The sequence below is a fragment of the Hydractinia symbiolongicarpus genome, chromosome 11, assembly GCF_029227915.1.
Source record: "Hydractinia symbiolongicarpus strain clone_291-10 chromosome 11, HSymV2.1, whole genome shotgun sequence".
Taxonomy (NCBI): domain Eukaryota; kingdom Metazoa; phylum Cnidaria; class Hydrozoa; order Anthoathecata; family Hydractiniidae; genus Hydractinia; species Hydractinia symbiolongicarpus.
Window position 1 is genome coordinate 17,390,304 of NC_079885.1, and position 15,668 is coordinate 17,405,971.

The following is a 15,668-nucleotide window of genomic DNA, read 5'->3' on the forward strand; positions in this document are numbered from 1 at the left end:
TAAATGAATTTGAACAGCTAAATCAAAAACTTTAGAGTTTCAAAATTGAGTTACCAACTGCAGTTCTTGCATATCAACTACTAAAAAATGAAGATTTACTGAAAGCTACACGTGAACTCACACGTGCTATGGTTCCTTCTCTCACATATGACTCTATGAAAAAACAGATAAAAGCCATTTATAATCAATGTGCTAAAAGTGAAAATAGTACAGACAGTAATGACATTGGTGTTGAGCAAGAAGTATATGGTCAAAAGTTTGACAGACAACAATTTAACATTTGGAACACTCGTGGACTTGGCAGAGGTGGTAAATATTTCAGTGCTAAAAGAAGCCAGTACAGCCCTAATGGTCATGATGGACATTCATTGCAATGTCACCATTGAAAATCTATAATGCATTTCACGAATGACTGTCCTGATAAGAATAAAGGAAGCAAAGAACAGAATGAAGTACATGTGCAGTTTTTTGCAAAGGGTGTGTAACCATGCTTTATGGAGCAAGTTGTGTCTGAGTCTTTGAATTGTGCTTTACTAGACTCAGGATGATCATCGACAGTTTGTGGTAAAAATTGGCTTGACTGTTACATAGACACTTTACCAGAAGGGACAGCTTTAGCTGAAAGTAAGAATAACAAGTCCTTTAAATTTAGGCCAGGTGGAAGCTTCCCCTTAGTTAAACAAGTTAATATCCCTTTTTTAATATGGCTGGAATGCAAGCCCATATTGTTACTGATGTTGTCGATTGTGAATTACCGTTATTGTTATCAAAACAGAGTCCAAAAGCAGCTAATAGCCAACTTGATTTTGTTAATGATAAAGTCACTATGTTTGGAAGAGACATTCTTTTACAACACACGTCAAATGACCATTACTGTATATCTCTTACACATAAACAAGTTGCTGTTAACAAAACATCTCAGGGTGAAAATGCCACCAGAGTTATATTCACCGTCAACGATCTCACTGTAAAATCACCTGAGGAAAAATGTAAAATAGCTACAAAGCTTCACAAGCAGTTTGGGCATCCCATAGACAGCAGCAAACTAAAAACTCTTCTCCAAGATGCAAATATTTGAAGATAAAGAATTATTTCAGCAAATTGACAATGTTACAAACTCTTGTGACACATGCAGTAGATATATGAAGGCTCGATCAAGGCCAATTGACCACTACGCAATTCTCAAACACTGGGTTGCGGCACACCAAACTCGATCAGGGTGGCCACAGAATTTGGTAAAAGAAATTCCATGACTTTTCCATGACTTTTCCCTGACCAAAAACGTTAAGAAAAATTAAACCCCTAAATTAATCAATTATCAAACAAACCATAAATTTCATTATTTAGAGAACAACTTTGCTGAAAAAAGTACAAGTACTTTTTTCTACATGATGAAAACCAACAAAATTGTGTCAAAATATAAAGAACATATATATTCATACAGAATATTCATACAAAATCAGAACTTTAGAAAAAAATAGACTAGAAAAACAACAAATATCAACTAACATCCTATATAGAGTCTGTGAGCATTGACGTTACTTTTCTTTCTGAAGATCCTTAGTTAGCTTCTCCACAGTTTTATCTAGTTCGGCTATGTTAGCTTTTTTTTTCGGTGACCTTCCTTCTAAAAGCATTTGCTTTAACTAAAAAGTCCATGTTCTCAGATTCCTCAGCTTTGTAGCAGAGTTTTTCAATATCCGTGTTCAGTGCATTGATGGATGAGATTAATCTTTTCTTATGGTTTTTAACATTGTTGATTTCGTCTGTTATTGATTTTCTTTTGTTTGATTTCTTGTCTTCGTTGACTTTTCTTTTTTGGTCTTCCAGATTCAACAGACCATCACTCAATTGATACTCATGCAAATTCACATTGGATAATTGTAGGTGGTCATATACAACTCTTTGGCTAACAATAGATTTCTCTTGAAGATTCTCAATCAACAGTTCTTTATTGATACTAAATCCCTGTTCAACAGCAGATTGACTGTGTGATAATGTGAAGATCACTTTACAGATGGCCCATAACGCTTTTTGATCTTTGAAATACGGCCTTAGGAATTCATCTTGACTCTTGATTTGCTGAAATCAAATTGCACAAACTCTTCCTTAGTAGGTGTGTCGAGCGATGACAAGAATTTCTCAAGCTTTTCTTTTGCCGAATCTGCCACAGAAGGCAACACATGATCAACCTGATGAAGCTTTTCAACCAGAGATATAAACTAATAATAACATGAAGACCACAGCTCCCTATGTCAAGTAGTTGATCGTTTAAAAGTTTGAGCACCTTCCAGTTTGTCTTGGGACCATCCATAGATAGCTGAATCATGTTTTTAAAGCATAACTCCAACAATGAGTCCTTCAATTCAGTGACAAGATTTTCTGCGTTTGGTCGTTCTATAAAATCTTGAATCTAGATACCTTGTACTGACTACATTCTCAGATTCGTTCCAAAGACGTATTTGAATGTCTATTTGGTCATCTTGGACTACACGATTTAAAGATTCATCAAAAGACACAACAAAATGAGATGATGCTTTTATCGAGTTCAAAAGTTCTTGCTTGAAATAAGGAGCTAAGCCAAAGTTAATGAGATATGTGCACTTCGTTTTACCAAGTTTAAAATCTTTGGCAATATCACTGTTGTTGAACATTAATTTAATTTAACAGTGTGTTCAACCCATGCAAGATCTTAGAGAGAAATGGGGCTTGAGAACGTTCAAAGCCCAGAGGATCTCGGAGCAAAGCACGTTGCTTGATACAATGAAAGACTCGATTGTTTCCCTTGGCTCAGTTTCATTAGTCTTGGGTGGCTGACAAGTATGCACTTGAGGAGCTTCCATCCGCTTAAAAAAGTTAGCTTTGCTATTTTGGACATTCTGCAAATGTTTCTTTCCAGTGCTGTGGCTAATTACTGCACCGATCCCCATGTTGCTCAAGTTAAAATCTATATCACATAGTTTACATCTGGCTGATGTAACTGACTTGTCACTCTGTAACCATGCCTTGAATCTGTCATCTTTAAGCCACTGCTCATTAAACCGGCAAATTTTCTTTGATGACATTTTCTATATGTTCTTATACTATCAACTGAGACGACGAAAACAAATACTGTTTTTAGACTTTTAAGGAACACTATTTCTATTAATAAATCCTCTAAAACCAGAGCTATCTGTTGCATTCAGAAAAACTATTCGAAACATGGCAAATAATTCCTGAATAGTACTAGTAATGAATACTTAAAACATTAAAGAAAACTCAATGCAAATACCACTTTCACACAAGGTATATTTCACACAAGGTATCACAAGGTGATCTTTACTTTCTAAGAACAAATATATTCCTGTCCCATGCTACAAGCTAGAACTATGCTAGGACTCCCTTCCTTAGAAGAAACATTGATTGAAAACGACTTTACCACACAGATTACATCAATATAAAGTTATCATTGCTTGTAAACTAAGCAGTCACATGACATAATGTATAATAAAACAAATTTATAGTATAATAAAACCAAACACAACTATGTTATATTGCAACAAAGCTTGACAATGAAACTGTTCAAAAAATTGAAATTAGAGTTTATGCAACAGCAGCAGAAGCTCCATGGTCAAATGGTGTATGTGAGCGTCATAATGCCATCCCGGAAAATATGATTTTGAAAATTGTCGACAGCACTAGTTGTTCTGTTGAAAATGCACTTACCTTGGCCACTTGTGTCAAGAATGCATTGCATAATAACCGTGGATTCAGTCCCAATCAGCTTGTATTTGGACGCAATCCAAATCTCCCATCTGTACTTACAGCCAAGCCTCCTGCTCTTTGAGCAGTTGCACCCAGTCAATTAATTGCGAATATCTAAATGCCCTGCATGCTGCTCGCAAAGCATTCATAGAAAAAGTGAATCTTCAAGGAGAATAAAAACAGCACTCAGTCATCAAACATGGACATCTACCAGCAAATATTTTTAAAATGGTGAATTGGTATACTATAAGCGATGTGGAGAGAAAGAGTGGAGATGACCTGGTGTAGTCCTTGGCATTGATGAAAAACAGGTCCTTGTTAAACATGGAGGAACCTATGTTTGAGTAAGTCCTTGTCACTTGCAATCAGTAAAGGGACACCATAGTTGTCAGGAAAGCACAAGTAAAAACCCTCAAGTGAAGAAAACTACAACCAAAAAAGAAGATTGCGTTGATGAGATTTTAAACAGCGTTGATGAGATTTTAAACAGCGTAGCGAATGGGTGGCTTGAAAGCGTAAACGATTTTGATACCAACACATCGTCAGAAGTTGTACTTGATGAAATTCCTAGTGATCATACCATAAATAAAAATGAGATCCCTGCTATTTCCTATGCTCAGGTTAAAACAACACACAAATCAAGCATTGAGCAAGAAGTTGCTAACACACCTCGCAATGAACAGACATAAGACAGGGACAGGGTTAAGTTCATTGATCCTGATACTAGTAAACTTGCTAATTTATGTTTGTTAGTTGTGCCGGTAAAGTAGGAAAATCTGGAGGTGGAGCATATAAGAATTGGTTAAATGTCAAAGATGTTAAAACCAAATCAATGAAATCAATTGAGTTTGAAAACATCTTGGATTGGGAAAAGGTAAACACAGAGTCAGTATAAAATGTAGAAACGTCATGTGATGTTAGTGAAGTTCAACATAAAGAATTAAATAAATGGCGTGATTAGAATGTTTATGATGAAGTTAAAGACAAAGGGCAAGACATAATCACAACCCGCTGGGTGATAACTGAGAAAAGTCATGATGGTAAAACAGAAATTAAAGCATGATTAGGGACTGTCTCAAAATGTTTGTACGTAGTTCGTATAATTCGTATAAAAAAATTTGTATCAATTTATTTAATCTTACGTATCATTTTATTTTTAATACGAACTTTTTCGTATCATCAAAATTACAAGTTCGTATAAAGTTTGTATCATTTAAAATAAAGTTTGTATGTAGTTCGTATCATTTTTAAAGGGGAACTCCAGTAAAAATCACTTTTTTCTTTTTTGTTATATACGTACTCAGAAAAGCTTAAGAAATCAAAAAAAACTTACTTTACTTGTTTTTCTTATTTAAAATTTCGCATATTCAATTTTTTTCTCATAAAAAACAGACAGGCGCGATTTTATTTAGGACTGGACCTGATTATAAATAATGACATCACATCGTGCAGAAAGTTTAAGCGAGCGCAGAGAACATTCATGTTAAGACCTATAGCTTACATTAAATTGCTTTTTGTATGTAATTTACGTTTAAATCTTTAAAAAATGGTTAATTGCTCTGCGTTTCGATGTACCAATCGATTGGAGAAGTGTAAAGAAGTAAGTTTTCACGGAATCCCGTCTGCTAAAAAAAAGAAAGAACTCAAAAATGGCTAAACACGTAGTGCAGGTGATCTACCAAGCGATCAAAGTTTTTATATTTGGTTAGCGCACTTCACAGATAGTTCTTTTAAAAGAGATCTCCAGGAAAGAAACTTCCATATTAAAATATTGCCACTTTGTAAAAATGCCATTTCAGCTAGTGAACGCAATCAAAGTTTCTCACTTCATTATTTGTACTTATATCCACAGAACACAACCAAATAACCTTTTGTACATTTTTATATTAAATAAAAGAACATTATACCAATTTCCAATACAAAAACAGACAAAAAAGTTTTCTAGTTACGCATGTATCTTTCGTAGCGCTCAAGTTCCTATTCTTTGTTTCTCAAAAAAGAAGCTTTTTTGATGGAAAGACATGCCGAATATTTTCAGGGGGTAAATTTACCCATTTTCTTCAATCTTTGTAACTGTTTAAGGCTGCATGTAATGCTGATAATGCAGTTTCTAAAACAGCTTTGTCAAAACAACTACTTATAAGTCAGTAGCATCTGCAACGCATTTATGACCTACCATAATCATAAGAATGATTTTTGTTTATACAATATTAATACCCCCGTTTTACCAACTTATCACGACCTGAACATCATTCGATCACGCATTTGAATGGTCCTCCATCACGGCGAAAATTTCAACGTTACATTAAATTTGTTTGCATTTGTGCGCAAAAAAGTGCGTGCGGGGGGAAAATATTGCTGAATTGTGAAATAAAAATAAATTGGCTTGTAAAGTAAAAAAGTTTTTTTATACTGAAGTAAATGATAAAGTTTCTTGACGAAAAGAATGTTAAAAAAAGCGATTAAATATATTTTTTATTTCTTTAAAAAGAAAATATTATGCTAAGAGCGTTACTTTGAGTCAGTAAAAGACACCTCGTCACTTTGCATCAATATTAATTTCTTCCTTGTGAGACACAAGAGGTTTGAAGTTGTGTGGCTGTAGCTTTGTAAAGTCTTTTTCATGAAGAGAATTATCCGATTCTATGTTTTCTAAGTTATAATCTTCGTCTTTATTACAAGACGTCTTATCAACGAACAATGTAAACAGTAAGTAGACAAACTTTTAGAAGGTGTGCTGCTGAGCTCACGGACTTTCTGCACGATGTGACGTAAGCTTATTTATTCGGCCCTAGTCCTCTCGACCTTACGCGGCCTTACAAATTTATTTAAAATTGAAGATGTTCACAGACCCGATTAAGGTATAAATAAAGATTTTTAACGATTGTAAAAGGTTTATTCTGACATATTTATGTATTGTCTTATTAAAATAACATTTTTTTCAAATATTTTCTTTTCAATGGAGTGCCCCTTGAAAGAAGTTCGTATAAAAATTTGCTTATACTGAGTTTGTTTTGAAATTTTTTCAACAATTATAAAGTTCGTTCCGTTATACGAACTTCGTTTATTTTAATTGGATTTATTATCTAAGGTCTTTAGGGATCGTCTCCACGGCATCTTAGAAAGCAAAAACATCTCCGTAGTTTATTTAAAAATCATGAAAACAGGATCGTAGAAAATAAAAAGATCGCCGTAGATCATTTAAAAATCATGAAACCAGGATCGTAGAAAACGAAATGATCACCGTATATCATTTAAAAATCATGAAAACGGGATCGTAGAAAGCAAAAAGATCGCCGTAGATTGTTTAAAAATCATGAAAACGGGATGGTATAAAGTGAAAAGATCACCGTAGATTGAACCTGTGAATATGCAATTTTACTAGTCTTTTCAAAGAATTCAACCTCGTAATTTTACTTTTTGTTATTTCTGGTTTCGTTTAAAGTTTGTATCATTTCTTTTTGTCTTTTAAAAATCGTTTAATTCTTTTGTTTCGTATTGAAAAAATTATGCGCAATTACGCCAGTACTTTTGAAGTTCGTTTCAAGATCGTATAGCAATTTACTTTGTTCAAAGTTTGTATCATATATTAAAAAAGTTTTATTCTAAACGAAGCACTTCGTATGACATTCGTTTCACAAAACGAAGTACTTCGTAGCGTACGTATAATTATACGAAAAAAACATACAAACATTTTGAGACAATCCCTTAGTGGCTCGAGGTTTTGAGGGCACGATTGGTATATGAACAGACTCCCAACTGTAAACAAGGAGAATTTTCGTCTTGTGTGTAGTATTGGTGCAACCCATGGATGAAGAATTCACAGTCTTGATATTAAAGCTGCGTTTCTTCAAGGTGCCAAGATTGATAGAGCTGTACATCTTCTTCCGCCACCAGAAGCTAACACATACAAGTTGCGGAAACTAAAAACACCTGTTTATGGCTTGTGCATCGCTTCACGCTTGGTATGAGACATTATCTAACGAATTCGATAAAGTTGGAGCTACAAGAAGCATTTATGACAATGCATTATTTTCCTGGAGAAAAGAAACTTCACTCAAAGGTGTAATTTGCTGTCATGTTGACGATTGCTTCTTCGTTGGAAGTGATTTGTTTCATGACACTGTTATTGCACATTTACGTAAGACATTCTCACTTAGTAAAAAGAGCTCAAATTCGTTTAATTTTTTGGGATTAGAATTTAAACAAGAGTGTGGTGCAGTAATTTTTCATCAGCATAATTACATTAGCAACATTCCACCAGATAATTTGACCAATAGTACGTCTACAATTCCTTAGTTGGTCAAATTCAATGGGCAGCAAAACAAACTAGACCTGATGCTGCTTACGTTGCCTGTAATTTAAGCACTCGCATAAAACATGGAACAGTAGCTGATGCTCGTAGAGCTATAACAAGCAGCTCAAACATCTGCAGCAAACTGAAGTAAAGATTGTTATTTCAAACACTGGAGATGTTAAATTATCATCGCTCATACTTTTCAGTGATGCCTCACATGGAAATTTAATTAATGGCGTAGAATTAAGGTAGAATTAAGGTAGAATTGTTCTGCTACTGCACAGTGAAAGCAAAATTGCGCCACTTACTTGAAGTTAAAACGTGTAGTTAAAAGCGCCATGGGTGCGGAAAACATGGCTCTTTTAGGTGCGGAACATGCTATGTTGATCAGAGCCCTAATTAAAGAGATTTTTTTAGTTGACATACCAATTATCTGTATATCAGACAATAAATCGCTTGTGGAAGCAGTCAAACAAACCAACAGCATAGAAGATAAACGATTGTATATTAATATTTGTGCACTTCATGAGATGGTCGAAAAAGGAGAAATCCGGGAACTCATTCTTACGAAATCAAGTGATCAGATTGCTGACTGCCTTACAAAAGGCACTGCTTTAGCTGAAAGCCTGCTTCGTATACTATCCGGTAGGGAACAGTTGAAATACCGTTAGGTTTTGGTTAATTATAACAAATACAACAGTACGCCAAATGACACTTCCAAATGTTTGATGACATTGTGTTCCTGCTTCTTGCAGATTCTTTTGTTTAAAATACTTTATGATTCTTGTTTTATTGAGAGAGAATGTATAGTGGCAAGATTGTCATTATGTTCAGTATAACTTTTAGGTTTAGATGTACAGCTTTATGCCATAATTAAGAATAAAGATCTGTTTACAAAAACTAGCTACTTTCATAGCAGAAAAGTATTTATCACATTGATTACAAAACCATTTACTTAAAAAAGGATTTACTACGTTAATCACACACAAAACCATTTATTCACATATATACTCACTAAGAAAGCATTGTCGCTTCCTTCGTTGTTTTCAGTTTTTTTTTTTGAGTCATTATTTTAAGTGGGAGGAGAAAAACTTGCTGTATAACTTTAAAACAACACAAGTATATTCTGATCAAAGTTTTTTAAAAAAACCCAATACTTTTTTTCTTTTTCAATAACGATTTCCTCTCTCTCTCCAAAACACGACTATGGGGATCAGTTTTTCTTGTGTTGAATGTTATTTTCATCTATTTATATCTTTGCAATCACATTTATATAGCATATTGAAATGATTTGCTTCTGGTAATAGAGCAGTATGGCAGGTAGCATATAAAGGTGTTGACATGTATTTCACAAGCTAGTGCCCAGGACTAAATTGATAAACGCTGTTAAAACAGTAAAAAATGTTAAATGATATTAATTTTTTCTTTTCTTTTTTATATTTGCTACTTTCAAACAACAGGTGCCCACGAAAATGTGAAAAAAATTTTAAAGAATACAAAGACACATGAAACTTTGTCCTCCCATTACTTCCACTCATTTTATTATGCACACTATGATTGGTAAGATGAAAATGGATGTCTGAACGTTATTTCCATCACCATCTTATATGGTAAACTAACAAGTTTAAGTTTCTGCTGGCAGTGGCAACCAACATAAATCCAGTGGCAAAACAATTATCTGCTATGAGTTGATAATCTGTTTCTTGTCAACACAGTATCATCATTTTACTTTTTAACCTAAATATTTTTACTCGTTAGTTCTTCTCTCTTAGTGAGTGGGAGTGCTTCAAATGACACTAAATAAGTTTCAACAATGTTCCATTAACTTAAACCGCCTAAAATGTACTCACAGCAAGGGAGCCACAGGTTAGCTTTTTAGGTGTTCTTCCAGCATTACTCGGAATAACAAAAGCATTTTTCGTATTTTGTTTCTTAGAAAACAGCTCTTCATCGTTTGTTACATCATTGGTGTTTGTTTTCAGCTTTTTCTCAAAACTAGTTTCGTGAAGCCCCTCTGATGAATGACGTTTGTTAATTCTTGTTTTTTCTGGTGACAAGTTGTGTTCATTCTAAAATGAATTTTAAAACAAGATATTGTTATTCACAAATAATTTCTATAAAAAAACTTTAACCTCCGTTACTATTTTAACATACAAAACCTACATTCCATTTTCAATGTTTGCTGCTGGCCCTGTGTGGTGTGCACACACCAAACAAACTAAGATACTCAGACTTTCTTTCATTCACAGAAGTTAAAGATAAAACAATTGTATTATTATTTGTAAATGTACTGAGAAGCGATTAGCAAAAAATATGCTTCGTTTTAAAATTAAATCAAATCTTTTAAATTTAATTTTATACACATTTTTACAAAATTTATACCTAAGTTATACTACTTGTGGGATCTGTACATTGAAACACAACAGTTGGCGGCATAAAAATCTGATTTTAGCGTGTGTACCACTGTAACGAAATAGCAGTGACATATTCTAGCCCTGTAAATCAGCTGGGTCAACTTTGCAAGTAACCCACTGAACTGCTGTCTGTAGACAATAAAATGAAGTTAGAAATCTGAAATCCTCCTATTAGTTGTAGGTGTAACTTGCAAAATTTTTATCCGGTTAAAGGGGCTCCAAATTATTATGACCATGACTACTATTAACGTCATTCCAAGCTCGTTCCAGGCGAGTATCAAGGATAAAACTTCGCCGATTAAATCTGTCCCAGTAGGAAACCATTTGCTAAAATGTCACAATACTCAATGGAGACTGACATGTGTAATATACTAGGAAAATCAGATACAACACTAAATGAACAAGGAAGTACAAAGGTTGTCTAGCCCAACTCTGGTCCTCTGAATGTATTTTATTCATCACAAGTAATAGAGAGCATGGGTTCAATACATTCCTTCCTTCTTTTAACCCTTCCAGGAAACTTGAAGAAACAAAAACTACTGTACAATATCATTACTGATGTTGATGTTGGACCAGACTGGTCTGTGAAAGGTATCCCCAATATAATGGTGTTTAGAAGTTTGTGGCATGCCTTAAATCTAGATACTTTAACAATGCCCAGAACATTCCAAATTTAATTTGATTAAACAGTTTGTCTTATCTGACTAAATGGTTGGTAGTAATTTTACCAGTAGAGATCCCTGAACTGGTTACCATATCCAATAAAAGTAAAAATGGAATGTTGTTTTAGACAATGTGGTCAAGAATGCATAAAAAGGTGTTGCATACTGTGTACATGGAAGCTTACATTCGAAGTGTACTGTACATGTCCATAACACCTAGAAATTATACTTGTCACACTTCTTTATTACCAGAAACAAATTTTTCCATGTGCTCAATTTAATTGCCAAGATATAAATAATTAAAATAACAAAAGAAAAAATGTTTTCCAGGATTGTGTAGAGCATAGGAGGCATGGAAATTGTGATTGTGTTAGGAGTGCGTCGAAATAAGGAGTACTGTGAGCAATAGAAATAAAACAATTTTAACTCTATATGTGAAAAAGAACTAAGCAATAAATAGAAGGTAAAATTTCGGTACATGATCTTATATGCAGCTACATTAATGCAATCGTTCTCTTTCGTTGGCACTATTTTTTGCTGAGTAGTGATCTTAAATACATAAGCAAAACAATGCGATGAATTTCTTCTTCATGGAGTGACGCCACCCATGTTCCTACTACAAACTCTTACAATTATGTAATTGTCCAATAGTGATACATAACACAATATGGGTAGATGATATATGCATGTTTTCTGTTTCATCTTAAACCAATTAACCTGATTTCAACCTCAATCAATTCCTATTTCTGCCAATTGTAGTAACCTTTTTTTAGTTAAATATGCCAGTAAAGAGGTTCTTAAAAAGGTTAAGCAGATTGAAAACTCAAATATATAATAAATTACTAACAACATTACTTTTTTTTATTAAAATCATGTATAACAAAAGTTTTTTTGGTAGACCTCAGCTTTTGAAGAACAAGCATAAAGAGCATCTAAGAAAAGTTCAGCAAGACAGTTTGGTTTATAAACAAATTACAGTACAGTCCAGATGTAAGCGTACGCGTACGCTCAAGTTTCACACCTTTTTCTCGGAGGCGGTAGTTGTTTGTCTTTTGTTCTTATTAATTATCTTGCGAGTCTTGTAAGTCATTAACTTGCGCGTAATAAACAAAAGATTATTGAAGAAAAAATAGCTTATTATAACTGCGCGTAACTATTGTTAAATAGTGTTAACATAACTATTCCCAATAGCATAATTGCAAATGTTATCAACTCTATCAATGTGACACGAAGAGTCATTGTTTAATATTTTTATTAAACAAAAGTTTTGCGTGGAAACTAAATAAACTAGCGAGAAGGCATTGTTGGTTGCGCGGGTTAAATAAAGCTTTTAAGCGATAGAAATTATTATAGTTTAACAAATATTGAAACTTTAATTTTGATAGAAAAGCTATTTTAGATCGTGTTTTTTATAAGTTTAAGAAGGAAAAACGGCGATAGAAATGTTTTTTTAGATCGCATTTTAAAAGTTTAAAAACGAATAGCGGCTATAAAATTTTTTTTTTTAGATTGCATTTTAAAAGTTTAAAAACGAAAAACGGCGATAGAAATGTTTTTTTAGATCAGCTTTTCAAAATTTAAGAACGAAAAGCGGCGATAGAAATGTTTTTTTAAATCGCATTTTAAAAGTTTAAAAACAAAAAACGGCGATAGAAATGTTTTTTAGATCGCATTTTAAAAGTTTAAAAAGAAAAAACGGCGGTAGAAATGTTTTTTTAGATCAGCTTTTCAAAATTTAAGAACGAAAAGCGGCGATAGAAATGTTTTTTTAGATTGCATTTTAAAAGTTTAAAAACGAAAAACAGCGATAGAAATGTTTTTTAGATCGCCTTTTCAAAATTTAAGAACGAAAAGCGGCGATAGAAATGTTTTTTTAAATCGCATTTTAAAAGTTTAAAAACAAAAAACGGCGATAGAAATGTTTTTTAGATCGCATTTTAAAAGTTTAAAAAGAAAAAACGGCGGTAGAAATGTTTTTTTAGATCAGCTATTCAAAATTTAAGAACGAAAAGCGGCGATAGAAATGTTTTTTTAGATCGCATTTTAAAAGTTTAAAAACAAAAAACGGCTATAGAAAAGCTTCGTTATATCACATTTTAAAAGTTTAATAACGAAGACGGGCGATTAGATTTTTTCTTTCTTCGGTATTAAAATTTAATTTGTTTTCGAAATCCTATCGCGAAGGGAAAAGTCCCGAACGTAGGATTTTTCCGTTTGCGTTGCTAAACGTTGCTTTTTATAAAAAGAACTTTTAAAAGTTTCGCATGTTAAAAAATATGTTTCGACGATAAAGAAATATTACTAAAAGTAGCATTAGTTTTTTTTAAATATTTAGATCATTGGATTTGTTGTATTTTAAAAGAGCTTGTGTTTTTTAAATAAATCGAGATTAAAATCGCGTTACTATAATTAGTTTCGTTGTTAAAAAAAATAAAAATTCAATGGCCTTCGCGTTTATTTTTTTCTCGCGCAGAGTATTTTTTTTAAACAATGTTTCTTGCTATGCTTTTGTTTTTAACACGAAGCAATTATTTTCGCGCAATTTGAAAGGAACTCGCTATCCTATTGTTTTTTTTAATGAAAGCAATTATTTTTGCAAGTTGAGCGTACGCGTACGCTTACATCTGGACTGTACTGTATGAGCAAATTTTGTCAATAGACAGGTAGTATGCCTATTTTGCTTGGGCTTACCTTTTCAACAAGTGGTGCACGGACTGGTTTTAAAGGACTTTGAGAATATGACACAAGATAGCCTTGTCTTTTATTTTGAGCTGCTTCTTTTCTTGCCTGAGTACGCTCCAACAGCTTCTAAAGTTAAGGAATAAACACATTAACTAGAACTAGGAGAGACATAAACATAGGCAAAAGCTTAAAAAAAAAACTGACATATTGTATAATAAAATAACAACATCCATGACAACACCACTGTTACTTAAGGTGCAAGGTAAACAAAAGTTTGTTTATGAAATAAAAAATAGAACAAAAATATTTGAATTTTATGTGTCCAAAGTAGTATGAATTAAATTTTATGTTATAGAGCACAGTGTAAAAGATAATGCCTAAAAAGTTTAAAAAAAAACCTGGCTGCAGCAAATCTTTTACACACAGCACAATCACTCTTACGAATAATTCATCAAAAATTCTGCATAGAATTTTTTCAAGTTTTATTCTATTGGTCATTTTATTTTTAAGTGGAAATGTAAAATAAGCAAAACAGAAGGGATCTCAGGAGCTGCCATTTTACAATCTTGGTTTTTGTTGTTAACACAAATCATAGCATTAAATTTAATTGGATTTGCATTGCATAAAAACCATATACAAATTCGTTGTCACCAGTTATAGATGAATTTCTTAGTTTACATTTTCAGTGGTAAGCTCTTTCGGCTCTGGTATCTGCGTAGGAGGGAAAAAGATGGAGGCGCTACGTGAAGCTAAGGTATTTCAATCCATTACATCACAAAAAGGTATTGTTTAGGGCAAAAGGCATCAGTCTACACTCAATAATAGATTAAAACCTCAAAGGATGTTTCCATAAGAAAAAAACAAATCCTAGCATCTTTATTGCTACACAAAATGCCAGAGCTCAAAAAGTGATTGTATTAAGCTTAAACAATGTCACATTTTGTTCTACTGCAAGACAACCAAACACAACCATAAGAAGCTTCAATGCCTATTTTGTTTTCAAACCATCAAGACATGATTAGAAATGCTCAAACAACAACACATTTTGTCGTAAGGATACCTTTGCGCAAAGAAACAGACTAAAAAGGACCTCAGTTCACCTAACACCTGCATCTTTTTGCCTGCCACGCAATTGTTAAAGCCAAAGGGGCTGACTGCAAAAAATGTAAACATTAAAAAAGGTCTATGAATGATAATCAGAATAACTAGCTATATAAATATTAACATTCATTGAAATATGTAAAAAAAATTATCAAATCAAGGTAAGAAGATATTTACATCACCGCATACCTTGATAAACCCTTAAAGAACACCTCATTCGCATCTAACTGACATTGACTAGCTTATGTTATGAATGATTGGTTTGTATCATTATGATAAAGTGTGCTGAGTCTACTTTCTCCTTCCTCTTTCACTCTCTCTTTCTCTTACTTTATCTTTTCCTTTTCTTCTTCTATTCTCTATTTTAATTTTAATTTAATTCTTGTTTGGTTCTAAAACATCAACTACAGTTTTCAATCCTAGATCCTATGTGTTTTTAACAATGTATATTTACAGAGTATATTTTTATTGCATAGAACCGTTAACAACATGAAATAAACTTTTGATAGATTCAGGCTAGGTAATGCTGCTAGTTAAAAGTTAAAACCTACCTGAGTAAATGGGTCTAAATTACTCATTTTAATATATCCTTCTTGTATTTTCTTCCTTGATTGAAATATACCTCTAATGTAATTTGGTGTACACGGAATGCTAAGTCTCTGGAGGCTACTTATTTGACGATAATGTGCATTAGAATTTTCGTTTATCAGATCGTTGTTTTGAATTTTCAGGCGGTTTTGTGGCATTGGGCTTTGATTGGTTCGATTT

The 15,668-nt window shown here is 33.1% G+C and overlaps 1 protein-coding gene across 1 annotated transcript in view; it reads right to left on the minus strand.

Moving 5' to 3' along the window:
* The window catches only part of LOC130614528 (anillin-like), a 36,415-nt gene extending 20,754 nt beyond the window's left edge, over positions 1-15,661 (minus strand). Inside the window, exons 1-3 of the mRNA XM_057435952.1 lie at positions 15,452-15,661; positions 13,809-13,925; positions 9,892-10,110 (exon numbers count right to left, since the gene is read on the minus strand). Of these exons, the coding sequence (XP_057291935.1) occupies positions 9,892-10,110; positions 13,809-13,925; positions 15,452-15,646 (531 nt within the window). The 5' untranslated portion in view covers positions 15,647-15,661. The remainder of the gene's footprint in view (positions 1-9,891; positions 10,111-13,808; positions 13,926-15,451) is intronic.
* Positions 15,662-15,668: the final 7 nt, after the last annotated feature.